Source organism: Perognathus longimembris, chromosome 14 (genome assembly GCF_023159225.1).
Source record: "Perognathus longimembris pacificus isolate PPM17 chromosome 14, ASM2315922v1, whole genome shotgun sequence".
Taxonomy (NCBI): Eukaryota; Metazoa; Chordata; class Mammalia; order Rodentia; family Heteromyidae; genus Perognathus; species Perognathus longimembris.
In genome coordinates this window covers 42,513,124-42,540,210 of record NC_063174.1, presented here as the reverse complement: position 1 = coordinate 42,540,210, position 27,087 = coordinate 42,513,124, and the positions used below count along the sequence as shown (strand labels likewise).

At 49.1% G+C, this 27,087-nt stretch overlaps 2 protein-coding genes across 3 annotated transcripts in view; one reads left to right on the top strand and one right to left on the bottom strand.

The window, feature by feature from the left end:
- The first annotated feature begins 1,516 nt into the window (after positions 1–1,516).
- Tgfb3 (transforming growth factor beta 3) lies at positions 1,517–22,561 on the top strand. Its single transcript, XM_048362441.1, has 7 exons — positions 1,517–3,372; positions 11,528–11,691; positions 11,979–12,108; positions 16,357–16,464; positions 18,250–18,421; positions 19,552–19,705; positions 21,365–22,561. The coding sequence occupies exons 1-7, from the start codon at positions 2,883–2,885 to the stop codon at positions 21,521–21,523; spliced, it is 1,377 nt and encodes a 458-aa protein (XP_048218398.1). The 5' UTR covers positions 1,517–2,882; the 3' UTR covers positions 21,524–22,561.
- Positions 22,562–25,285: 2,724 nt separating this feature from the next.
- Positions 25,286–27,087, bottom strand: part of Ttll5 (tubulin tyrosine ligase like 5) — a 237,689-nt gene continuing 235,887 nt past the window's right edge. For both annotated transcript variants that reach the window (XM_048362485.1, XM_048362488.1), the window contains one exon: positions 25,286–25,906. In XM_048362485.1, the coding sequence (XP_048218442.1) occupies positions 25,884–25,906 (23 nt within the window). In that variant the 3' untranslated portion in view covers positions 25,286–25,883. The remainder of the gene's footprint in view (positions 25,907–27,087) is intronic.

The following is a 27,087-nucleotide window of genomic DNA, read 5'->3' as shown; positions in this document are numbered from 1 at the left end:
GAAACAAAAACCAAATCTCCCTGTGCCTCAGTTTCCTCATCTGTAAGATGACCCACCACTGTCCTGGGGCTACATTAATATCCTTTAATTGATGGAGGAAACAGGTTTTTTGGGAAGGGCCCAAGAAGGCTGAGGTGAGGCTTGGAAGTTGGGTGGGGGAAAGTTGATTAAATCAGGTATAAATCCTGTGTGTGTGTGTGTGTGTGTGTGTAGGGAGATGTGTGTGTATAGAGGGTTGTGTGTACAAGACGTGTGTGTAGGGGAGGAGTATGTGTGTGTAGGGGAGAGGTTTGTGTGTAGAGGGAAGTGTGTGTAAGGGAGATGTTTGTGTATGGAGGAGGTGTGTGTGTGTAGGGGAGATATGTGTGTATGTGTGTATATAGGGGGAGATGTGTGTGTAGGGAGGTGTGTGTGTAGGGAGATATGTGTGTAAATGGAGGTGTGTTTGTAGGAGGGATGTGTGTATGTAGGGAGACGTGTGTGTAGAGGGAGGTATATGTGTAGGGGAAATCTGTGTGTGGAGGTGTGTGTGTGGAGGGAGATGTGTGTGTAGAGAGAGGTGTGTGTGTAAGGGAAATATGTGTAGGGATGTGTGTGTAGGATGGATGTGTGTAAGGATAGATGTGTAAAGGGAGGTGTGTGTAGAGATGTGTGTGTAGGGAGATGTGTGTGTAGGGGGAGGTGTGGAGGAGGTACGTGTGTAGGAGGGATGTGTGTGTGTAGAGGGAAGTGTGTGTAGGGGAAATCTGTGTGTGTAGGTGTGCATGTGTAGGAGGGATGTGTGTAGGGAGATGTGTGTGTAGAGGGAGGTGTGTGTAGGGATGTGTGTGTAGGGAGATGTGTGTGTAGAGGGAGGTGTGTGTAGGGGAAATCTGTGTGTGGAGGAAGGGTGTGTGTGTGTGTAGGGGACACACCTGCCCCCACTCATCCCGCTCAGGGCTGGAGGGCTGGAAGCTCGGGCTGGGAGGAGCGAGCGTCCCCTCCACCATCTGGGAAATGGGCTCGGGACGGACGCTGGCTGGGCGCTCGCAGCGCCGGGAGGCGCCCGGGCCCCCGGCGAGGTGCGTGGGGCCGGCGCACGTGGCGAGGGCGGCGACTCCGCGGGCCGGGCGCGGGGCGCTGTCCGCCCCCCTCCCCCGCCCCGCCTCCGCCGCCCGCGCCCTGCCCGGACCTCCCCGCTCCGGGCTCCCGGCCGCCCGGCCGCTCGGCCCGCTGTCATTGGCGGCCGCGTCTCGCCAGAGGGCACCCTCGGCCTTCCGGAGAGCGCCTCCATGTTTCCGCGTCCAGCCGCCCGGCTCCCCGCGATCCCCGCGATCCCCGCGATCCCTGCGATCGGGAGCGGCCCCCCGCCCCCCGGGCCCCGCGGGGGGACCGGGCCGGGCCCGGGGGCGGCCGGGGACGCGGGCCCGCGGGGAGGCCGCGGACTGACAGCCGGCCAGGGCGCGCAGGGGCTGGGGGACCCGCAGGGAGGGGGCTCGGCGGCCGAGTAACTTTCCAGAAAAACAGCCAACGTGTAGCCGGAGTGACTCCAAGAGGGGAGGGAAAAAAGAGAGAGAGGGCGAGAGAGAGAGAGAGAGTTCAGTCACCACGTCGGACGGGAGGACGCGCAAAGTATTTCTCGAATGGGCTCGGCTTTCCCTGTGCCTGTTTAAAACATTAACATTCGTGCAGCGGAGGAGGCTGCGTGTGCCGGGCCCTCCCTCCCTCCCTCCCTCCCTCCTTCCCTCCCTGCTTCCCTCCCTCCCTCCCTCTCCCACCCCCACCCCAGGCCCCAGACGTCATGGGAGGGAGGTATAAAATTTCAGCAGAGAGAAATAGAGAAAGCAGTGTGTGTGTATGTGTGTGTGTGCATGTGTGCGAGAGAGAGAGAGAGAGAGAGAGAGAGAGAGAGAGAGAGAGAGAGAGAGAGAGAGAGAGAGAGAGAGAGAGAGAGAGAGAGAAGAGAGAGGCTCAGCGCCAAGTTCAAGGGAATTGAGCCTGAGAGGGGAGAGGAGGAGACGGGGCCAGAAGAAGATGGGGACGCAGGAATAAGGCGCTTTCCGGCGTGGACTGCAGTGAACTGCCTTCTGTTTTCTTTTCCTCCTGATTTTTTTTTAATTTATTTTTTTAAAGAGAAGCCAGGGACAGAAGCTATGGCCGAGGGAGAAGACCAGCTGGGATGCTGGTGACGGCGGTGGCGGCTCAGTGGATTGGGGGGGGCTGTACTCCGGAGGCCTGCCCAACTTCCCCAGCCACTGCACACAACCCCGCATCCCAGCCAATGAAGACGGGAGGCCGCGTGAACAGAGTCCTTTAGAAAGCCCCCGGGGAAGTGTAAACAAAAGGAAAAGCATGAATGGAGAGACAAGTGTGTTCCGCACTGCCCCCACCTTTAGCTGGGCCAGCGGCCGCCTGTCCCTCCCTCTCCACACCTACTCACTGGTGATCTGACTGTTTGGTTGTTTTGTTGTTGTTGTTTTGTTTTTGTTTTTAAACCATTCCCCCTCCCCTATGCTCCCCCCCATTCCCTCTTCTTATTCTCCATCAGCGCTAGGCAAACCGTTTGATTTGGGGAGCCCCCAGCCATTGGTCCTTCTGCGCCTTCTTTAAAAGACCCACTTTCTCCCCATCGCCAGGCTGGTGTTTGGCAATATCAGATATCCGCTCTATTTATTTTTACCTAAGGAAAAACTCCAGCTCCCTTCCCACTCCCAGCTGCCTTGCCACCCCTCCCAGCCCTCTGCTTGCCCTCCACCTGGCCTGCCGGGACTCAGAGCCCAGCAAAACCTGTTTAGACACATGGACAAGAATCCCAGCGCGCCTCGGCACACAGTCCGTTTCTTCGTCCTCAGGGTAACCAGCGCTTCCTGGAAGTCTTGAAGTTCTCGCAGTGCAGTGAGTTCATGCACCCTTTTGCCAAGCCTCAGTCTTTGGGATCTGGGGAGGCCGCCTGGTTTTCCTCCCTCTTTCTGCACGTCTGCTGGGGTCTCCTCTTCGCCAGGCCCGGCTGTCCCCCCCTGGCCCCTCTCCCCGGCTCGCCCATGAAGATGTACTTGCAAAGGGCTCTGGTGGTCCTGGCCCTGCTGGACTTCGCCACGGTCAGCCTCTCCCTGTCCACTTGCACCACTTTGGACTTCGGCCACATCAAGAAAAAGAGGGTGGAAGCCATTAGGGGACAGATCTTGAGCAAGCTCAGGCTCACCAGCCCCCCTGAGCCATCGGTGATGACCCACGTCCCCTATCAGGTCCTGGCACTTTACAATAGCACCCGGGAATTGCTGGAAGAGATGCAGGGGGAGAGGGAAGAAGGCTGCACTCAGGAAAACACCGAGTCGGAATACTATGCCAAAGAGATCCATAAATTCGACATGATCCAGGGGTTGGCGGAGCACAGTAAGTCGGAATGCTCACTGCGTGTCTGCTCTGGAAGGGATGAGCTGAAGTAGGGAGCTGCGAGGAAGGAGCCCGCTGGGGGAGGGGGCCTCACCGGCGGCACCTGGGCTCTGGTGCTGGGTAGGTGGGTAGAGAAGGAAAGAGCAGTTCTGGGAAGAGCCAGATACTTCTGGGAGGCCAGGAGCCTCGGAGCCAAACAGCATGCTGAACTCACATCATATCCCTGACTGATTTTAATTTGGAGTTACATTGTGCCGTCCAGGGAAACAGATGGGGCTCCTGCCCATGTGACCATATGGGTAACTGTAAGCATATGGGTACCATCAAGGGCTGGGCTGCCTGGAGCCTGGACACCTCGCTCCTCTTCTCCGTGTTTCCACAGCTTCGTGTGACACGTCTCCAGCTCAGTTTTTCCAACTCTTGGGCAGCACAGTATCTTTCCCCCCCCCCCTCCAATTAATGTCTGTCAAGCTTTTGGAAGTCCAGGCAAGAGACAGCTTCATGCTGTCTGAGTCCTTGGGTCTATCCCACCCACGGGAAACCCACGGGAGCAGTGGGGGGGAGGGGTACACACATTCACATGTACCCAGACTTTGAGGTCATATGCAAATGAGGCTCCCCTCCCCACGCTGGTGGACAGGGGAGAGCAGGTCATGGCTCTAGGAGTGCAGAGGAGGGCTGGGGGCTCTTTGCATCTGACTGTGTGAAAGAGTGGGTGGTGGGCCCTGGGGTGGGGGGCAGCAGGGGTGTGAGAGTGGACCGCTCCCATCTGAGGAGCTAGAAAGTTTCTGGGTGAGATGCCTGTGTGTGTGTTTGTACACGTGTGGAAGTCATGTGTGTTTACTGAATGGGGATTTAAAAAACCTCAATACAAGAGAGAGAAATTTGGCAGATGTTAAGAAACTGACAGCCCAGGAAAGAGGAATGTGAGCTACTCATGCGCCAGACTCAGGGAGTAGCTCTGTTTGCTTTCCTACCAGCAGGTGTCCTCCGCGCCCCGGTTACCCCAGTCCGGGCCCACCTGGGAGGTGGGCTGTGCCTGAGTGGGGGTGGGAGGCTGCAATGGAGCTCGCAGGGTGAGTGAGGGTGACCATGGGCTGACCAGGAATCTTGCTCAAGAGAAGAAACCAGAGTGGGTACCGATGGGCGGACTAACTCTAGATAAAGGTGTAAACCGCCCCATTGGGAGCCGGCCCATGCTGGGCGGAGGAGCCTGTGGTTTCTGGCCAGGGGTTCACATTGTGGCTTCCTGTGGCTGCTTGGAGTGCTCTGCCTTAGGATGTGGCTACCACGATGGGCTAAGGCTGGAGGAGGTGCGGCAAGAGTTAGGAGTTCCCTGCCCAGGGGCTCTGAGTGGTGCTGGCTTGCGTCTGCTTGGCAAGGCAGTGCCCAGAGCCACCTAGCAGCTACATGGCTGAGCCCTCCACTCTGTGGTGGCTCACTAAAGCAGAGGAGGGTGAACATCTGAGGCCAGCAGGGGAAGTGTAAGGAAAGACAAGGGCAAGAGGGTAGGACTCAGAGCTTCATGGCCTGAATCAGGAAAAGGGACCAAGGGAGGGGGTGGGGATTCTGAATCTAAAGTGCTCACCCAGCCTGGAATTTTGAACTGAGTGTGAAGCATCCAGATGGAGACAAGGCTACACAGGTGTGGCAGACTCTGGGCCCAGCGGGAGATCGCCTTGGGCAAGGGCAGGGCAGGGCCCCACAGATGTTGAGCTGCTTCAGCACGTGGGGGCAGCCATGAGGTTGTAGAGCTGTGGTCTGGTCTGGCCTGACTCTCCACAGCAAGCAGGATGCTGTTGTGGATGATGAAGAGGAGTAAGGTGCTCGGCGGCGGATGCTGGCAACACTTACTGAGACCTTCAGCTGCAAACAGGAAGCAGGCCCAGCCTCTGCCGTGGTAGGAGGTGACATGGAGCTTGAGCAGATGTGGACCTGGGCCTGCTCTGCAGCTGGCCAGCTGTTGAGTTCACCCTGGATTCACAGAGCACACTTAAGTCTAAAAGAAATACAAAAGCCCAGCAGGTGCTGAGCGGTGGAGAGCCAGTCCCCAGAGGTATGGGGAGAGGGACACCGGTCCTTAACTCCTGAGGATAGATGGAGATGGAGGAGGAGTAGGCTGGGATTCTGGATATGTGATGTGGCACCAGAAGGGTGTGGACACCAGAGCATCTACTAGGGTGCATGAGATGCCATTCTCTTCCACATTTAGCACTCTCGGCCACCTCCTTTCTCCAGTGGATGGACACTCGGGGAGGGGACAGCAGGAGCTGTTGTGAGGTAATAAGGGTCTCTGGGGAGGAACATGAGGAAAGGTATCATTTCTGGTGGTGAGAGTGGAGAGGTGAGCTGTCCTCAGGCTCTGCCCTGTTGTGGATTCTTTTGTCACTCACTGTATAGATGAGGAGAACAAAGTCATATCTATTAAATAATTTGTCCACATAGACAGGGTATATGCAGAATGTATGCTGTTAAATACCAAAGCACATGGAAAATACATTGTGTTTTTTTTTCTTTATTTCTTTTTTTAGTATTGCAATTTAAATTCAGGGCCTTGCACTTGCTAGGCAGAAGCTCTACCACTTGAGTCACACCTCCAGCCATTTTTGCTTTTCAGTTATTTTTCTAATAGAGTCTTGTATTTTGCCTGGACCGTGATCCTCTTGTTACACAACCTTTCACAGCTTGAACTACAAACACGTGCACTACACCTAGCTTCTATCGGTTGAGATAAGGTCTTTCGAACTTTTCTCATCTGGGGACCAGTGTCAAACTATAATCCTCTCGATCTCTGCCTCCTGAGCAGCTAGGAATACAGGCAGGAGCCACTGTGGCAGGCTCTAAAGGCCCACTTTTCACTTTTAGGCTCCATAGAACTTTGATTTAGGACACAGATAAATTCTGTGTGGGTCTTGGCAAGAGAGGACAGAAAGGATAAATTGCCTTAATAGCCCAGGTGTTAAATTGATTGGGGATAATACTGGGTTTGTTCATAGTTCTCCCTGGTGGTTTTTTTTTTTTGTTGTTGTTGTTGTTGTCGTTGGTTGTGGTGGTGGTGGTGGTGGTAGGTGGGTGGGTGGGTGGTTTATTTTTGTCCAGGTGATTAATATTGCAACAAATGTTCTCCCAAATTTAATGAAAGATTTTTTTTTTTTATCTCATGAAAAGTCTCAAGTAGGTCAAGCAGCCGGAGGCAAGTGAAAGTTGTTTCTCTGTCTCCTCTCCTGAAACATCCAAAATGACCTCTAACCTCCCTTTCTCCTGAAAGAATTTTATCACCCCATTGGGTGGCTTGCTAACCTCTGGTGGAAAGTACAGGCAAGACTCTGCAACCTTTCATCCTTCTCTAGGATTTTGCATGGAAAGTGAGTAGGTGGGGAAAGATGCCGCCTTTCCAGTGCCTCTGTTACCAAAGGCATCATCAGTGTAGGTGACAATTTAGCTTCTGTCCTAGAATTATCTGTGTCTGCTGGGCGACACAAAGGCAGCCTGGAGCCAAGCAACAAACCTAGAATTCCTGAGCAAAAAAGAAAACTTGGTATTTTAGCCTTTAGCTACTAACCATAAATGTTGTTCATGCCAAAAGCTAAATATATATATGCATATATATATATATATATTTCATATTGAAAGAACTCCTAAACCGGGTGCTGGTGGCTCACCCCTGTAATCCTAGCTACTCAGGAGGCTGAGATCTGAGGATTGCAATTCAAAGCCAGCCAGCGCTAGAAAGTCCACGAGATTCCAATGAACCGCCAGAAAACCTCAAGTGGTGTTGTGGTTCAAAATGGCAAAGTGCTAGCCTTGAGCTGAAGAGCTCAGGGACAGTGCCCAGGCCTAGAGTTCAAGCTCCACAACCAAATTAAAACAACAACTCTAGAGATTGATACTGTACATACAGTATGACACTGATTCTCCGAAGGTGGCCCAGAGGCAGGTGGGCATGGGTCCCCAGGCCCCACTTCTTCCTTACACAACCACAACTTCTGGGCATGAAGGTGGCATCCTGGAGGGTGTGTGTCTTCAACCAGCGTAAGCTGCAGTGAATGAGGAGAACGCCTCTGGCAAATATAAGCACCTGTAGACACAGGCAGGGATGCAAATGGTCTAGAAGAAAAGCCATGGTCCAGGCACCAAGATAAAACACCAGGCACACTTGTGCCCTTGGGGTCACAGAGAACATGGGTGTGTGGAGGAGGAGGGAGGGGACCTGGGAGCCCCTGGGACCTCTAGGAAGAGGAAGCCACTCTGTTCAGCTCCATCTGATGTTTACCCTCAGGAACGTGGGACCAACTTGATTGCATCTTCTCATTTCCCCAAAAGAACAGAAAATTCTGGATCTTTTTGTAAAGATCTCCCAACATTTCACATACACTTAAAATATTTATGGGCTTCCAATTTGAACATTTTAAACATGATACAATGGCCAAATAAATAATATATCTAATTCATTTAAAAGCTTCATCTAGGGGCTGGGAATGTGGCTTAGTAGCAGAGTGCTTGCCTTGCATGCATGAAGCCCTGGGTTCACAGAAAAGGCCGGATGTGGCACTGTGGCTCCAGTGGTAAAGTGCTAGCCTTGAACAAAAAGAAGCCAGGGACAGTGCTCAGGCCCTGAGTTCAAGCCCCAGGACTGGCAGAGAAACAAAAAAGAAAAACAGCAACCCTAATCTATCTAAAGTTTAAAGTCATTAAGGCAGTGGTATCTGACATAGAAAATTACAAACAGTGGTTCTTGACTCTGTGTATGGAGTCAAGTGGAGAACAAAGAAAGGAAGGAAAGAAGAAGATAGGAATGGAGGAAGGAAGGAAGGAAAAGAGAAAGAGAAAGAGAAAGAAAGGAAGGAGCAAGCAAGCAAGTAAACAAGCAGGCAATTGTGGACCTACCCATCAGTCACTGGGGCATGTGGAAAGACCTCCCCTGTCCCAGGTGGTTGTGCTGTAGAGTCAGGTTTTTGAATTGGAACGCATGGGAGAGGGGATTTCTACACCACACGCACACCTAGCAGTCAACTGTCTGCAAACATTTTAAAGGCAGCTTACTATTTCCTAAGTTTCACGTGGATTCTGTATTTGCCTGGTTTTGTGTGCTTTTTTTTGTTTCCTCCTCAAAGTGAAATAAAAAATGATACCTTTCTGCTGGAAAATCTTCTAGGTTCACCCTGATTTCTCAGGGTCTCCGCTTCAATATATGAAGTGTGGCCAGAGGACCAGGGTTCAAATCGCACATCTGCCACCTACTAGCTGAATGACCTTGGGAAAAGCATCACACTTTTCTTATACTCATTTTTTTCATATGTAGAGTGGCCCATTTTTTTTTTCCAGTCCTGGGCCTTGAACTCAGGGCTTGAGCACTGCCCCTGGCTTCTTTTTGCTCAAGGCTAGCACTCTGCCACTTGAGCCACAGCGCCACTTCTGGCCATTTTCTATATATGTGGTGCTGGGGTATTGAACCCAGGGCTTCTTGTATATGAGGCAAACACCCTTGCCACTAGGCCATATTCCCAGCCCGAGTGGCCCATTTTTATCTGCTCTCTTTACTTCCAAGAATTGTTAGAGGAGCAGATGAACGAATTAGCGTTGTGGAAAAATGTAAGGTGGCATTATTACATTCTGTAATTCGCTCTCTGACTCATGCCGCCCATTATTTAAAACATCATTATTACTTGGCAGATTTCATTGTCCAGGAGATTATGTTTGTATTTCTTTCTCTCCCAGGCAGTTCTTTTGGTAATCTCAATGATTCTATGGAGCTTTGCTAGTGCTAATTTACTCTGTCAGCTCATTCCTGTGTGACCTTGTCCACGACCCTTCTGGACATGGCTGTATTTGTGGGAAGAGTTTGTGTTCAGGATGACCCCCATGACAGCAAATGATCTTTCCTACTTCTTTCATGAAATGCCTTAAAATTTCTACATGGAGCTCATCTTGAGGCACAAGGGAAGAGAGACTGGAAGAAACCAAGGAGGGATGGTCCCTAGACTGACCTTCTTTAGCACATGGCTTCCTCCATATCCTGGCTTCCCACTGTCTTGAGCCCAGCCTGACTCTCCTCAGTGGCAGGTGTCATTTTTCGACTTCCTTCTCCTTTTTATGCGGAGGTACACGTCACCCTGACTTACCCCCCCGCCTTTTTTTTTTTTTTTAAAGCCCTGATACCTGATACACTTGCTGTGGGCTTTACATACTTTCTCAGCTTGCTCTGTTGGTGTTCTACCACTTGAGCCATGTCTGTAGTCCAGATTTTTACTGGTTACTTTGGAGTTGAAATCTAGCGAACTTTTATCCCAGGCTGGCTTCCAACCATGATCCAACAGACCTCAGCCTTCTGACTAGCTAGGATTATAGGCATGAGCCAGTAGTACTGGCCCTGACTTGCTCTTTATAGTTACAGCCCCTGCTCCTATAACTGAAACCAGATTGAAGTCAGCTTCCCAGGCACTTGGGATGGTCATGAGTCTAAGTAGCTTATCCATGTCCAGAGTTGCAAACTTGTAAACTTATTCACTGCATTGTGTAGCTCAAGGGTTAAAGTGCTTGGTGTGCTTAAGGCCTAGGGTTCTGACTTCTTGCTCTTGTTCTGTATTTGTTCTTCCAAGGCCAGTTATTAATCAGGGCATCATTAACTACATTCACACATTTGTTTTCCTAACATCTGTTCCATTAATTTCCTAAGAACCAATGTCAGGCCCACCAGATGGCAAGTTCCAGAGACACCTCATCCTTTCCTAAAGATCAGGAGCACATTTGCTCCTTCCCAGTGTCTGATCTGTCCCGCCTAGTCCGTGACTCCCTAAACCACCCAAGGGGTGATTATGAGCTCATTTCAGCCATGTCCATTATGTGTGGAATCTAGGTCCGTGAGCTTGAGTTTCAAGTTCTGGCTGCCGTTGCCATTTGTGTAGAACAATTTGTGTGTGTGTTCCTACTTCTCAGACCCTGAGGTTGTAACACTCACAGGAGAGAAGAAGGGTCGGGCTTGCTTTCTTCTTTATCTGGCTTGGAGGGGTGAGTAGAACATGTGCTGCCTTCTGTCCAGGGGGTGGGGGACACAGGCTGCCATAACAGGCTGTCAGAGACACAGACTCTCGTGTGTGTGTGTGTGTGTGTGTGTGTGTGTGTGTGTGCGCGCGCGCGCTACCATTTGAGCCATAGCGCCACTTCTGGCTTTTTGATGGTTAACTGGAGTAGTCAAATAGACTTCCTCTTTAGGCTGGCTTTGAACTGAGATCCTCAGATCTCAGCCTCCTGAGTGCCTAGGATTACAGGCGAAAGCCACTAGCACCCAGCTTAAAGATACCCATTCTTAAAAGGATCAACGGTAGTGATTCATTCAGTCCAAAGAGACATCTATGTTTGTGTCAGGCTCAAGATGTGGCTTCCTTGCTCTGTGAACCCTGCTTTATAGGACTGACTCGCGGCGTCGAGTCTGTCACTGTGCTGCTCAAATACTTTCTGTAGCTCTCTGTGATGGACAGGAGGTCTCCCTGCAGGTGGACCCCAGTTTGCTGTCCAGACCTTCCTTTACCTGGCTGTGTGTGCCTCTTCCTATACCTTCCTCTCCCCTTCTCTCTTTGAATCCTTTTCTCTGTCAACTTTCTTTCCTCCCCATCCTTCTGATCCAGTGCCCTATTCCATGAAGGGCCCGTGTGTTAATAACTTCCCTTGAACATTTCTCCCCTGGAAGGTAGGAACTCTATCCATCGCATTTTCCTCCCTGGGGCTGATGCTACTGGTGCATAGCATTTACTCTATAGATGTTTAATAAGTGGCTGACTGCCCAGGTGAATCTGGATGAAGCAAATGGCTCTAAGCTAACTAAACTACTTGGGGGAATTTTGATTTTGTAGGAGAGTGGGAAAATCAGGCTAGAGAGCTCAGTGGGTTTGGAATGTCAAGGAGGCAGGAGGAGAGAGGAATCACACTTCCCTCATCAGTCTTAGTGTTATGTACTGGGACTCTGAGGTCTTCCTGCACCTTGCTCAAGATTGGGTGTGTCTCTCAGGTCACTAAGAAACTCCTTCCTCTCTCCCTCAGGTCTGTGGCCTGCATCTAGGTAGGTCGCAGGCAGGACTCCGGCCACTTGAACATGTGTCTATTGATAGCTCACTATTGCCGAGAGGTTCACATTGTGTCCCATTACTTTGTCTTCTAGATGAGCTGGCCGTCTGTCCCAAAGGAATTACCTCCAAGGTTTTTCGCTTCAATGTGTCCTCAGTGGAGAAAAATGGAACCAATCTGTTTCGAGCCGAGTTCCGGGTCTTGCGGGTGCCTAACCCCAGCTCTAAGCGCACGGAACAGAGGATTGAGCTCTTCCAGGTATCCCTGCCCAGGACTGAAAGCCAGTTCCACTACCCTGCGCAAGTTCACTGGGCACAGGTCTCAGCAGACATGGATTGGTATCCTGGCTTTTCTGAGCCTCAGTTTCCAGATCCAGATCTGTCATTAAGAGGGATGGGTTACTTTGGGTGTGTGAAAGGCACAGCATCTGGAAAAACGTTGATTTCCCATTGCTCTGCCCACCTGTCCTGCCTAGAGACCTACCAATCTTTGGTGCAGTATCCTAGCCTTGGGTCCTTATTCCTTTTACTACTTCTGCCCTGTAGATCCTTCGGCCAGATGAGCACATCGCCAAGCAGCGCTACATTGGTGGCAAGAATCTGCCCACTCGGGGCACTGCTGAGTGGCTGTCTTTTGATGTCACTGACACAGTGCGTGAGTGGCTGTTACGGAGAGGTAGGTGGCCCCAGGGTGAGCAGTTCAGGGCCCGCCATACTTCATGACAGCGAAGAAGAGAGATTTGCGTCTTAATGGCCAAGCAAAGCTTAGCTGTTTATCCTTCATTTACTCAATCTATATTTACTAAATGCTGTTCTAAGTCAGTCCTAGTCAGGGGGTTTAGTAGTGAACACACAGGTGAAGTCCCAGGGCTCATGGGATTTCATTTCGGTGGAACAGACACATAATAAACAAGGGAACATACTGGTGAGTAAGTACTGTGGGTAGTTATGTAAAATAGAAAGGCATGAGGTGATAACAACTGGGTGGGGCCAACATCAGATGCACTAAGGAAAGGATGCCTGCATTGATGTCTAGGTAATAAGCAGGATTCAGCCCTGGAAGGTCAGGTAGAAGGTACGGTAAAGACCATCCTAAGCAAAGGCAACCTCCAGGCCCAGGTCTTCCATTTGTAAAGCAACTTGATTCATGATAGCAGAGTTATGGGACCACATGACTTAGTACTTTGCAGGCCAGGAGAAGGATTTAGGACTTATTCCAAGTGCAGTGAGAAGCTAGGAGTGCTGTCAGCAAGCTGGGGATGTGGGTAAGGTAACCTGGCTTATACCTCAAAAGATTCCTCCCTCTAGTTACCATGAGGTCAAAGGAAAAGGTGGGAAACCCAGTTGGATGCCACTGCAGCAGCCCAGGTGCAGTTGATGGGTTAGATTGGGACAGTAGCTGGTTATAGAAATTATATTGATTTTTTTTTCCTGTATTCCTTTTTTTCTCCCCACTGTATTGGGCTTTGAACTCAGAGCCTTGCATTTGCTCAGCTTGCTTGTTCGGCTGGTGCTCCACCCCTTGAGTCACATCTCCAGCCCTGCATTTGGCTAGGTATTTTGGAGATAGTGTCTTATGGCTTTCCCTGCCTATGCTGGCTTTGATATATGGTCCTCTGGTTCTCGGCTTCCTGAATAGCCAGGATTAAAGGCACGAACCACCAGTGTTTCGCTTGTTTTATATTTTGGATGTAAAGCCAACATCTTGTGAAGACACAAGAGCAATCTTGGTTGACTTCTAAAGGTTTGGAATAGCAGCCAGGTAAGTGGCACCTTGGACTAGGGAAGACTGGAAAAGAGGTTTAGGGGCACATTCTGTTTTAGTTATTAAGTGTCAAAGGTCTGATGGTCATCCAAGTAGAGCTATACAATAATTGTGTTAAACTTCCCATGTCGTGAATATCTGACCCACTCACCATGTCTTCTCATCTGGAAGATGACGGAATGGCTCCCCACAGCGTGCCTCACCAAGGTGTTTTTAAGATCCAATGTATTTTAGAAAATGTCACGACTTTCAACATGTTTTATAAGAATAAGTGTTCAGAGGGAACGGGTAACATTGTCCAAAAAGAAATGTACTCTTTACTTGATGTATGTAACTGTAACTACTCTGTACATCATCTTTATAATAACATTTTTTTTTAAAAAAAGAATAAGCTTTTAGGGCTGGGAAGGTGGCTTAGTGGTAGAGTGCTTGCCTAGCATGCATGAAGCTCTGGGTTCGATTCCTTAGTATCCTATAAATAGAAAAAGTCATAAATGGTGCTGTGGTTTAAGTGATAGAGTGCTAGCCTTGAGCAAAAGAAGCTCAGGGACAGTGCTAAGGTCCTGAGTCCAAGCCCTGGCCAAAAAAAAAAAAAAAAAGAAAAGAAAGAGAAAAAGAATCTTTCAGCCAGGTGCCAGTGGCTTGCATCTTTAATCCTAGCTATTCAGGAGACTGAGATCTGAGGATTGTGCTTTGAAGCTAGTCAGGGCAGGAAGGTCCATAAAACTCCAGTTGAGCACCCCCCCCCCAAAAAAAAAGCTGTAAGTGAAGCTGTAACTTAAGTGGTAGAGCAGTAGCCTTGAGCAAAAACGTGCACAGATAGTGCTCAGGCCCTGAGTTCAAGCCCCAGGACTGGTATACACAAAAAAGCTTTCATCATGTCAGATAAGGAGGATGAGGCCCAGAGTAGTTACGTCACTGGACCCAGGTCCAGCTTGGACTAGAACTCGAGTCTCTTCTCCATGTCTGTCCTTTACTGGCTATTCAGTGGTAGTGGTGATGCATGTAGCCCTATCTGTTATGCACAGTAGCCCTATCTGTTCCTTTTCCTTCTCACTAAGAATTTTCCTCTATTGGAATGGAGGGGCATGGCTCAAGTGGGAGGGTGCTTACCTAGCAAGAATGAGGCCCTGAATTCAGAATGTTAGTACTGCAAAAGTGTAAAAGCTAACTTTGCAAACCCCCATCTAAGGGGCCTCTTTTGGTGGTTGAGTTGGCAGATGATGGGCTGGAGATCCTTCCTGCTCCTGGGCACAAAGGCAAAGGCTGGGAGAACCCACGAGGCTCTGCCAACAGCAGCCTTGTTTGGGAATTCTGACTCAGACATTCTCTGCCTGGCCACAGAAAGGAGGGGCTGGGGAAATTCATCTCTCAGCTTCCCTGTCTGATTCAGATCAGCTCCACCTGGATTTCTTTGAAGCCCTGGGCACTTGCAGTTCTTATTTTCACAGCTGCAGAACTCAATGAGAAGCCTGTAGAAAGAATCATTTCCATCTTCCTTGAGACATCAGAAAAGACAATTTTGTAATAAAACCTGTGGCTTCTCCACCCACAATCCCACTGCCAATTCTGAGGTTGGTTCTTCATTGCAAACATCAAGTTCCCACCTAGGCAAATTCTGCCTTCCCTTCTCCGGGAACATTAGTCCTTTGCTTATACAGAGCTCGAGTCCCATCAAGAGTTCACAGCTTCATACCAGGCTGTGTATGGACTCCAAATGAAAGTGATTGTTGGTCTGAATGGATGAGGGCCTGCATTATCTGAGTGTTCTTGGAGTCACTCAGCAAGCACCTGAGAGCCGGTGTACCCCAGGTACCCAGGCTGTGCCCTAGGTCCCAGAGCTGGTTGGAGCCCTGTCCAGGATCAAGGATCCAAGTCTTCACATCTTTGTACTATTACTCTTATGGTTTGCAGCTTCTTAGCATGTAGAGCTGAGCTGGGCAAGGACCCACTACACAACCCCCCCTCATCCCCCAACTTCATGGCTCAGGAGAGGCTATACCCTAAGAAAGCATAGCCACTGTGAATCTCAGCAAACATGTGGGCATCTTCCTCGGCGCTCTCTGTGGTGTACTCTTTGCCTTTCCTGGTCTCTTAACAAGTTAGAATGTGGCATCTAAGCAAGGCATGCTGGGGTAAATCTATAATCCCAGCACTAGGGAGGCTGAGGCAGGAGGCTTGTGAGTTCGAGGTCAGTTTGGACTACAGAGCAAGACCCAATTTTTAAAAAAGTGGGATCTGGGGTTCTGGCACCATGATTCATAGGCTAAGAATCCCGAAACTACCAACTCCTGTACCTTGGGCAAGCCATTTCATCTCCCTAAGCCTCACTGTCCTCATAGGCATAATGGGGGACAATGTTCTTTACTCAGTGGGGTGATTACTGAGGTTCACAGTGCTAGTTCCTGACAAGTCCTAGAGCAGTGCTTGGCCTGCAGGAATGCCCCACACGTATTCATGATTGTTGCTGTCATTCGGTGTCCTCCATTGGCCATGTGAGGCCACTCTGTCATGATGACCACACGTACCCAAGCCTTACTCTCCCCAACACAAACATCTGTATACTTTTTTTTTTGCCAGTCCTGGGCCTTGGACTCGGCCTGCGCACTGTCCCTGGCTTCTTTTTGCTCAAGGCTAGCGCTCTGACACTTGAGCCACAGTGCCACTTCTGGCCTTTTCTATATATGTGGTGCTGAGGAATTGAACCCAGGGCTTCATGTATACGAGGCCAGCACTCTTGCCACTAGGCCATATTCCCAGCCCTCTGTATACTTTCTTCCCCAACAATCAGAACTTGGCCACTCAAAGTCTCTCTGGGGCCTCCTTGGACTCCTTGAACAGGAAGTGCACATGGTGTCCAGTGGCTCATTTAAGCAACCCCTGCTCCTTCTTCTAGCTGCCTTACTGCAGGGGGTGGTCATCCCTCCTTCCTCCTTGAGGGCTCACTTCCTACATGCTTGTTCTTTTGCCCCTGTGCGTGTAACATTTTCTCTTAATATTGGCCTTTGAAAATGGATGAGTCTATCCATTCCCTTTCCTGGTAGCCACTTCCAGTTGTCAGCTTCCCTTTGGAAGCTCCTTCTGTCCTTCTGTATCCCTCTGTCCCGCTCCATTCCTGACCCACCTTTGCCTGACTGCTTTTCTCAACTGATTTTGCAGAGTCCAACTTAGGTTTGGAAATCAGCATTCATTGTCCATGTCACACCTTTCAACCCAATGGAGACATCCTGGAAAACGTTCATGAGGTGATGGAAATCAAATTCAAAGGTAACAGGAATGCATGTGTGCGAGAGTGTGGTGGAGCAGTTCATGCGACAGGACAGAACAGGAGAATCCAACCAGACCCCCATGAAAAGGAACCAATGTTCCTCATACAAGAGATAGCCAACTCATTTATACTCCAGTAAATCTGCTTCTCCCTCAAAGCAAGGAAAAGGCCTTTCAGCTTGCAGATCTGGAGATTGTATTAGTCCTGGATGAAATCAAGTAGGCGAGCTGTTCAGAGCCCAGGGAAACAAGGTCACCAGTACTTTCTTCACAGGCTTAAATTAAGTGGGATTACAAATGTAAAGCAGCACCAAGAAGGCTCAACAAATAATAGCTGTCTTCTCTCTCCCTAAAACAAACACTGGTGGTCCTGAACATGAGTACTGCCGAGCTTTCCTGATATTAACAGGCCTGCTTGAACCTTGCCCAAGGGTTGTCTGAGTTTAATGATGGTTTCAGGGTTCAGGCATTTGCCCACACGTGTTTGTGTAGAGATGGAAGTAGTTGAGAGTTCTTTATGGGCTTCCAATATTTTCCCCAGGACATGAGCTTTGACTGTCTCTGGAGTTCAGAGAAGCTATCTTTTCCTTTTCTTGTCTTATTTTGGGCAACTGAGGAATGCCTGCAGTCAGAGGCTCACTTGAGAAAAGATGTACTCTTCTTCCTGCACCTTGGCATTGTTTTAACCTGAATGAGCTCAATTCTAGGACATTTTTTTTTCAATTTTTAGTGCCAAGGATTTGACATCCTAATCACAGAACCTTAGAGGTCAGACATTCGGAGCCCTCATTTAGAGTCCAGGCTAAGGTGAAACTCTCCTTTACTCCTTCATATTAATATGTGAATTCTAATGCTCACGTCCTGCCCAGGTAAAGTTGGACACATAGCTGGCTTCTGTCCTTCACGAACTACATCTCTAGCTACTTGAAATTCTGTCTAGGCCAGAGTTTTCTTTCGGCTTCAGTTGGAATAGGTTCAGATGGATTCAGGCTCTTTCTCAGAACAAGTTTGCTAAGCCATGTAACACACGCTCTAATAGCTCGCCTGAATTTTATAGTAAATATTAGCTGTCATTCAGTCTTGTTTGTTTGCCCCACCTCCAGTCACACTACCTTAAATTGGGACACCTTAAATTATCAGTAGTAATTCTTGATCAATTCAGATTATAAGAGGAAATTCACACTGGAGGGTTCTAAGTCTCAGAACGAAACCAATAACCCCATGCCCACCAGGTGACAGAGATACTTCATGGCTTCATAGTGATTTCCAGGAAGCATCTCAAGGGTTTTCTGCCCTCTGGAACATTCTGTGCAGGAGTAGTGGTGAGGGGTTCTGAGCATGGTTGTCTTTTGGGGGTGTGCTTCCTATGATTGCTGAGTTCTTTTTTTTTTTTTTTTTTTTTGGCCAGTCCTGGGCCTTGGACTCAGGGCCTGAGCACTGTCCCTGGCTTCTTCTTGCTCAAGGCTAGCACTCTGCCACCTGAGCCACAACGCCCTTTCTGGCCATTTTCCATATATGTGGTGCTGGGGAATCGAACCGAGAGCTTCATGTGTAGGAGGCAAGCACTCTTGCCACTAGGCCATATTCCCAGCCCGATTGCTGAGTTCTTTTGGTAGTGATTTCTCAGCTCTGCCTTCCTACAGGAGGTGTTGAGGTACAGCTCCCTCCATCCCCACCCCCCCAAGCCCTATCATGGGCGTGGCCTCTCCTTGGCAGTGATGGGCTGGGGTGAGGAGACAAAGGGCTCTGCTTTTCATAGATTGTCCCCTTCCTGGCCTTCTGCAGGGGTGGACAACGAGGATGACCATGGCCGTGGAGACTTGGGACGCCTCAAGAAGCAGAAGGACCATCACAACCCGCATCTGATCCTTATGATGATTCCCCCACACCGGCTCGACAACCCAGGCCAGGGGGGTCAGAGGAAAAAGCGGGCCCTGGACACCAACTACTGCTTCCGGTGAGCCTGGGCCCCACAGGGACCAGGATGTACCACGGGCCTCCTGTGGGGCAAGCCTCAAACCCAGGGCCTTGCATGTTAGGCAAGCTATGTGTCACTGAGTGACATCTCCAGTCTAGCTTTTATAAATAATTTAAAAAGAAATCTTTGCCTATCGGGTGCCAGTGGTTCACACCTGTCAACCTCATTATACAGAAGGCTGAGATCTGAGGATCCTAGTTCCAAGCCAGCCCAGGCAGAGAAGTCCATGAGGCGATCTCTAATTAACTAGTAAAAAGCCAGAAATGGAGCTGTGGCTCAAGTGGAAGAGTGCCAGCTGCAAGTAAAAAAGCCAAAGGGCATCACTCAGGCCCCGAGTTCAAGCCTCAGTGCTAGTACAAAAATGAACTGCAAAAACTTACCCTTATCCCCCACCTCCTCTTATGTCTGATTGGCCCTTATTGGGTCACATCACCACCTCTGCCTGCAAGGATAGCCAGGAAAATGAGTACTGTTGCCGACTGTGTTGCAGGGTAGTGTTGTGCGGTGGTATGGGAGACAGGGGGTGGGAATGGCAACTTCAAAGACAACCTAGTGTCTTCTGTGGTTCCCAGAGGAAGACAGATTTTGGCCAGTCCTCATCTCTGAAGTAGCACATTCCAGGTCTCAGTAGACACGCACCGGCACTGAAGCAGAGGCTAGCTGCCCACTGGCAAGGGGCCCTGCCAAGTGGGTTCTTGCAGGCAACAGGATTGAGGGCCTGGCACTCACTTGGTGACCTGAGGATCATGGTTCTATTCGGAGGAGAGGCCTTGTTTCGGCTACATGTAGTCTAAGAAGCACACTATATGGTAGTGTGCAAGCTGCATTAGAGTTTATTCCTAGTTAGATTCATATGCAGAAGGTTCACTAAACCAATTTTAACAGAGCTGATTTGGCTGATAACCGCCAGCAATTGTTTGTATATGGAGCATGTGCTATCCATTCTCATTTGTGATGTCTAAGGGGACAAGATTTTACCTCTTTACTGTCCCTCATGCAGCCTTCTCTCCTATTACAACTTTGGGATCCTGGTTTTCAACACAGCCTTCAGGTCTCTCTTCAGTCCCAGGCACTGGAACCTGATTTCCTGTATGTGTTTTCCATTGTAGCAACTTGGAGGAGAATTGCTGTGTGCGCCCTCTCTACATTGACTTCCGACAGGATCTGGGCTGGAAGTGGGTCCACGAACCTAAGGGCTACTACGCCAACTTCTGCTCAGGCCCCTGCCCGTACCTCCGCAGCACAGACACAACCCACAGCACGGTACGGAGCAGGGCACTGGCTGTCAGAATGCTGAGGGTCAGCGGGCTAGGCCATTTGTTAAAAAGCATGGCTGAAGGGTTGAATGTTGGAATGAGTGAATGATAATCTGGGGTGAGTAAAATCCCTCTGATCTTGGCATCCCAGCCCAAGACTAATCTTTAAAATTCCTATCCTGGAGGCTGAGAGGGTAGCTCAGTGGTAGAGCTTATACTTCACGTTTGAGGCCCTAGGTTCAATCCCCAGCACCCCTCAAAAAAGTTCCAACTAATTTCTATTTACTCTGACTAAAGTACCATGGATGTTAACTTTCATGTGACCTGGTGGCAAGGAATGTGAGGTTTCCGCCGTATTACAGGTGCAGGCCTGTAATGCTAGCTACTAAGGAGGCTGAGATCTAAAGATTGAGGTTTGGAGCCAGCCTAGGTTGGAAAGTCCATGAGTCTTATCTTCAGTTAACCGGCAAAAATCTAGAAGTGGAGCTGTGGCTCAAGTGGCAGAGCACTAACTTTGAGCAAAAAAGTTAAGGGACAGGACCCAGGCCCTGAGTCCAAACCCTAATAACAACATACATGTGTGAGCATGCGCACACCCTCCCCCCAGAGAGAGAGAGAGAGAGAGAGAGAGAGAGAGAGAGAGAGAGAGAGAGAGAGAGAGAGAGAGAGAGATAGAGAGAGAGAAAGAAAGAGAGTGATATATATATATAGAGAGAAAGAGAGCAAGAGAGAGAGATATATATATATAGAGAGAGAAAGAGAGTGATATATATATAGAGAGAGAAAGAGAGCGAGAGAGAGAGAGAGAGAGAGAGAGAAAGAGAGAATCCCAACCTCTGTTGGGTTCTGTTCCTCAAGGGGAACAGAAAAGGGCAGTGATTTGTGAATCACATTTCCTTACAGCCAGTCAGGGCTGCATCCGGCCTGGCACTTGCTAAATAACCTACTGCACTAGTTAGTGAGAACCTTTTTCCTCTAATGTGATCAGTTACAGCAAGCAAGTACAAAGGAGTTGTTTTCTTACTAGTGAAGAGGTTCCTTATCAAACAAAAGTCTTCCAATAGCTGTTACATGCTTAACATGGTGACGCAGACAAGCGCACGTGTTCTGCATTTTACTCCAGTGTGAACACAAGTTGTCCTGGGGCTTAGACGCAGGGCCTGAGCACTGTCCCTGGCTTCTTTTTGCTCAAGGCTAGCACTCTGCCACTTGAGCCACAGCACCACTTCTGGCCATTTTCTGTATATGTGGTGCTGGGGTATTGAACCCAGGGCCTCTTGTATATGAGGCAAGCACTCTTGCCACTAGACCATATCCCCAGCCCAACCATTCTTTTTTTTTTTTTTTTTTTTTTTTGGCCAGTCCTGGGCCTTGGACTCAGGGCCTGAGCAATATTCCTGGCCTCTTCTTGCTCAAGGCTAGCACTCTGCTACTTAAGCCACAGCGCCCCCTCTGGCCGTTTTCCATATATGCGGTGCTGGGGAATCGAACTGAGAGCTTCATGTGTAGGAGGCAAGCATGCTTGCCACTAGGCCATACTCCCAGCCCCCTGCAGGGGCCATTCTACCCCTTGCTCATCTCAGAGCTCCCCTCAGAGTAGAGTTCCTAGGCTGAGGGCCCATGGTGTGGCTCTCCCACCTCTCAATGTTGTGGTCTCCATCTCCAGGTGCTGGGGCTGTACAACACCCTGAACCCTGAAGCATCTGCCTCACCCTGTTGCGTGCCCCAGGACTTGGAGCCCCTGACCATTCTGTACTACGTAGGGAGGACCCCCAAGGTGGAGCAGCTCTCCAACATGGTGGTGAAGTCCTGTAAGTGCAGTTGAGGCCCAGTCTGCGACAGAGAAGGGAGATCTGCCAATGCTGACTGCCCCGCTCCTTGGGAAACCAAAGCGACAGACCTCACCTAGAGGCCTGGAGCCCACAACCCTTGGCTCCTGGTGAACGGCTGAAATGAAGGCTTCCTTCTGGAACATTCTCTTCTTGCTGGCTCTGAGAATCACTGTGGTAAAGAAAGTGTGGATTGGTTAGGGAAGTGAACTCGTTGAGGACACAGTACTTCTGTGGTGCAGTCAGAGGCGATGGGGTAGGGGAAGTGGGATGGTAAGTGAACACGTCATGTGCCAATGGGATTTGGGCCACCCTGGTGGGGCAGAAGGTGGCCAGACTGGAAGACATGTTGGATCTGTAGTTTGGCTTACTGGTGTGCCGTATCTACTTTGGGGAATCCAATGATGGTATAGAAGGCAAGATTTAAAAAAAATTTTTTTTAAAACAGGTTACCAAGACAAAGTCCCAGAATTGTATCTTGCATTACCTGGGATTAAAGACAACTTTTTTTTTTTTAATTTTTGCAAACTGTCTTCTCTCCATCAGTCAGCATCATGGCTATTACAGGTACTGCAGTGAGTTCCTGGGCCAAGCAACTCTATTGGGCCCATGGAGATGCTCAACTCAGAAGCAAGGATGGCAATTAGCTTTCCTGTCTGCCCTCTGGGCCCCTCCTCCCACCTCCTTGGATCATATTTCCCCTTGGATGTTTGGCTAAGTACCTTCCAGGGCAGGGTGAACCTATCTGGATTCTGGGTCCATGCAGCCTGGGCATCAGGGATTCCTCTTCTCTTGCCCCCATGACCCTACGTGCCTTTGATGTTTCTGGAAGCAGGTGCTACATGTCAGGCACTTGGGGAGGCTGCACATGTGCCACACAGTGACTTGGCCCCAGATGCGTAGACTGAGGTATAACAACCATACAAATTATTACTCTCAAAACCTTTGTATAAATAAATATTTGGGGGGAATTGTGGATGATTTCATCTTCTGGGAGATTGTTTCTAAAACATAAAAACCTTTTCTAAGGTGAATGAATGTCTGACTCCATGCATAGTCTTCTTACCCTCCTATTAACTCCTTGTCTGCATCTACGACTCAGACATAACTGGAACTTAGGCAGAGAATTGCCACGGTCACTTCACTGCGTGGTGTGGGTGGGCTGGAAGGTGGGCGCACTCTGCTGCCTCTGCCATCTGAGAGGAGGGCACTATTGCCTGTGCACCTTTCCCTCTCATGGAATGTGTTTTTAGACCCACAGAGGTGCTAGCTCAGATTTGCACCAAGTTAAGTTCCAGATAACTTTGAGGCATGAACTCTTGCATATGGAAATAGGGCTTGTGGATTCCATCTAACAACCCACATGATCATTGTTGGAAATCTCATCTCACTTCCCAAATTAATTTGAACATGAGAGAAACCGTCTCAGGCAGTTTGGCCTAAGAGGCAAAGCTCTTTTCAGACTCTGGCCCCCTCGCTTGTGGTTTGGAAATGGGAGAGGGCAAGAGAAGCACAATGCTACAGTGCTCTTTCCAATTGCAGCACCCAGGTCTCCACACAATTGTGCTGTGGCTCACTGGTATACAATGTCTGCTCTTGGGAACCCTCGGCCATCTGAAGCAGCCTTCCACAGGGAGTGTGCAGAGCAGGGGACCCCCTGCCCCCACCAGCAGCTCCCCCAAACTGCCTGCCTCTAGCAAGCTCACATTAATTTTACCACTGGTACAAAAGTCCATCTGAAGCTATAATCCACAGGCTGGAGCATGTGTGTATGATCATGCCTGTTTGTGTTTGGGTGAATGCATACTTTGTTCCTTCTGGAGGTCTCCCAAGACCTCTTTCTGCTTCATCCATGTCCAGATAGTTGTAAGGCTTCTCTGACTTTGTCTCTGGGGCACTCACTTCTATTGTCCCTCAAGGGTTTCTGTCCTTGCCTGAAAATCCTGGCTGTGGGAATGCACTGTCTTACCCCATAAGCCAGTAAAGAAGGGGGTATGTACCACACGCCAGCATGCCAGCCATGGCTGTTGTTACTCCAGGTGTCTGTCCACTTGTGATAGCCATTCTCAGATTTTAGCAGAGGATCACCTATTTCAGCTGCAGTATTAGAATCATCTGTATGCTTGGGCAGGGTCCAGGCTAGCTGAAAACTACCTTGAGAGAAGTAATGCATTGCATTCAACATTGGTCATGGACTGGGAATGTGGCTCAGTGGTAGAGTGCTGGCCTAGCATGCATGAAGCCCTGGGTTCGATTCCTCTGTACCACATAAGAAGAAAAAACCAGAAGTGGCACTGTGGCTCAAGTGGTACAATGCTAGCCTTGAGCAGAAGAAACTCAGGGACAGCACTCAGGCCCTGAGTTCAAGCCCTAGGACTGGCAAACAAAACAAAACAAAACAAAAAACAAACAAACCCCATTGATCCTTACTGGGAGAATCAATAAGGAAGTGGCCCTGGACTAAACCTCCTTTTTCATCCAGCCTCACAGGATATCACTAAGGTGAACCAAGGCAACTAAGGTACTTCCTGAAGTGTCCCAAAGAGTGTGATTCCAAACGTTCTTGCATGTTCCAGCACCACTCTTCATGTTAAGCAGCAGGTACAAATATGGAAGGAGGTCTGGAGTCCAGTCTCCCCTTCCTGTGTACCACGGGTGGGCACTGTGGATATTTGGAATCGTGATCTCTTCAAAAAGACATACTTGTTTTGAGGGAAGGTGGTGACACTGAGAGTGACACTCTGCCCAACAAAGACCGAAATGACTCACCGGGTTCATTGCCAGGTCAAGGCTAGTACCAGTAAGAGTGCCTTGAAAGTGCTTCGGTAGGGAAAGGCCTGGAATCTGTTTCTAGAACCTGGTCAGCTTTAACTGACTGGCCACATAGGACAATTCCATGCACTGTAGTTGCTCTAAATTATACCTTAGTATCTCTTTACCCAAGATTCACTGGTGAGATCCCCCAAATCTTTTAATTCCACATAGCAGTAGGGATATAGTGGGGTCTTGATTTATCTTCTACCCAACTCAAAACGAGTGAGTTAAGGCGATCCACAATTACCCAGAAGTCCCTGGGAACATGCGATACATTCCCCTGGCCTACAGCTGTGAGTGCTTATCCTTCCCAAGCAAATAAGATGCTTCCATGTGCTCAAATCTTTGTTTTCATTCACTAAGAAGGCAATAAAGTCCTTTTTCTGTCTTCCCGGGTGTCATTTTTCTGTTTGGAGTCCAGTGCTGAGTCTACAGGACCTGCTGTAGCAGTCTGACCATGGATTGTTTTCAAGAATGTCCTGTTCAGTGGGTTCTGTGGCCCACTTCCAGTCTTTTCTCTAGGAAAGGCATGGGAGTCAGTGAGCAGAGGGCAGGGGACATGGCTGGGGCTGCGCTGCACTATCCAGACGCACTGTGTGGGAGGCAGTGTGTACCAGGAGAGTCATAGGTCACGGGGACAACAGTGGTGTGTCTGCTGCTGGCAAGGGTGTGGGGCGGGCGGGGGGGGGGGGGAGGGTAGACTGGGAAGATGGCTGCACACGTGCAGTTCCTGGATGCAGGAGCTGCCCTCTGGGACTGGCCTGGAGGACAGACCATCTGCGGAAACAAAAGTTCCACATTCACCTTAGCTCACATTTCTAAAGGGACGTTGAAAAAAATTGCTTGGCAATGAAATAAAAAAAAAAAAAGCCAGTCGGTCCTATTTCAGTCTTGTTTGTGAATGATTGTTAGGAAATTAGTAAATGGAAAAAAAAAAAGAAAAGAAAAATCGAATTACTTTATTAATCTTAGAAATCAGTAATTCCACGGGGTTGCCTGTAGCTTGGCTCATGTCAGCAGCATGCCAACCTGCCTCCATGCGCGGGCGTGTGGTGCGCGCCTCCCCTCCCCCCAGACCCTCTGAGAAGGAAGGACAGCTCTGGTAAATGATGACAGGGGGACTTGAAGCTTGCACATAGAAAAGAAAGCTTAATACTGCAATCTGGAAAAGAAGAGGAAGCAAAATGCAAACAGCCAAAGAGCCTCTTTTATATCATCTCTGCAGCAGCAGGAAAGGTACAAAGACCTAAGCAGGTTGGGGGGGAGGGGGAGGGGAGGTAAAATAAGTATGTGCTGATGTGGGAGAGTGCAGCAGCTCCGTGTCCCCGCTGCCAAGTTCCATCCAAGCTCCGAAGATGTGCGTTCCTGTTGTTTCTGTACAAGTCTGGGTTGGCTGAGGGCGACCATCTACTGCCACTTCTGCTGGAGGGCCTTGGGGACTCTGAGGCCGCAAAAAAAATACCATGGACCCCTGCCATACCGGTGCTTTGCCTGCAATCTCGCACCCAGGAGCAGCCAATGGGTTCTTCTGGGGTTGGTGGTTCATCTGTCTGTGTGTGTGGGATCTGAAAAAACAAACACAAAAACAGCAACCACTAAGTGACGGAGAGGAGAAGGAGGCTTCTACTCCTTTACAGCCGCGGCAACGGCATTCCCCTTGAAGAATATGGCTCAATTTTAACCAATTTTGTTGGAAACCTTCCTGAAACCTTCATGTTCTGATGTTGCTTTTTGGACAATTTTCTTCTTTTTCTGGGATAAAAAGATTTATTTTAGCTTATTACTTTCAAGAGACAAGGCCTCATTGAGTTGTCTAAGCTGGTCCTGAATTCCTGGGTTTCAAGAACATATAATGGAGATACTATGTCACTAGTCCTAATCTAATTTAAAGAAAATCACTTTCATAAAGTACTAATTCTGCCTATAAATTCTTTCCAGATCCAACAGAAACAGAAATAAGAGTGAAATTATGGGAAATCTATAGTAGTTTACAAGTTACTGTGCGCCTTAATAGTTCATCACTGGTACTGCTTGATAACCAGGAGAAAAATCAATAGCCTAACATTAAAAATGTATACTTCAATTATATATATGTATATATGTACATATATGTATATATACATACATATATAATTAGGTAAGCTTGTGGAGAAGCTGATGATTCTTTTTGCAGAATACTTACTAAAGATACTTAATATACATTTGTATTTTTTTTGTGTGTGTGTGCCAGTCCTGGGGCTTGGTCTCGGGGCCTGAGCACTGTCCCTGAGCTTCTTTTGCTCTACCACTTGAGCCACAGCACCACTTCTGGCCTTTTCTGTATATGTGGTGCTAAGGAATTGAACTCAGGGCTTCATGCATGCTAGGCAAGCACTCTACCACTAAGCCACACTCCCAGCCCCTTAATATACATTGTTACTTGTCACTATGGAAGTCCTTTATTGCAAAGCTAATTTTTTTGTCTGACAGCAAACAGTCACAATGATTGGTCTGTACCTCCAGTGTGGGCAAGTTCCATTCCTTCTCAAGGTACAAATTTTGTTGTGTATCTGAGGTTATAGCATTAACATTTCTGCAGGGTCTGGTAGACCGGATGCAGTAAACTGGTGGTTTACTTCTCTTGAATGCAGGGAGACTAGAGAAGAGTGAGATGGGGTCCTGTGATGTCTAAGCTCCTCGTTACTGGGTTTGGGACTGTGCCTTCTCTCAGGGACCCTGGTTAATGAGGATTTGACTTGACTACCTG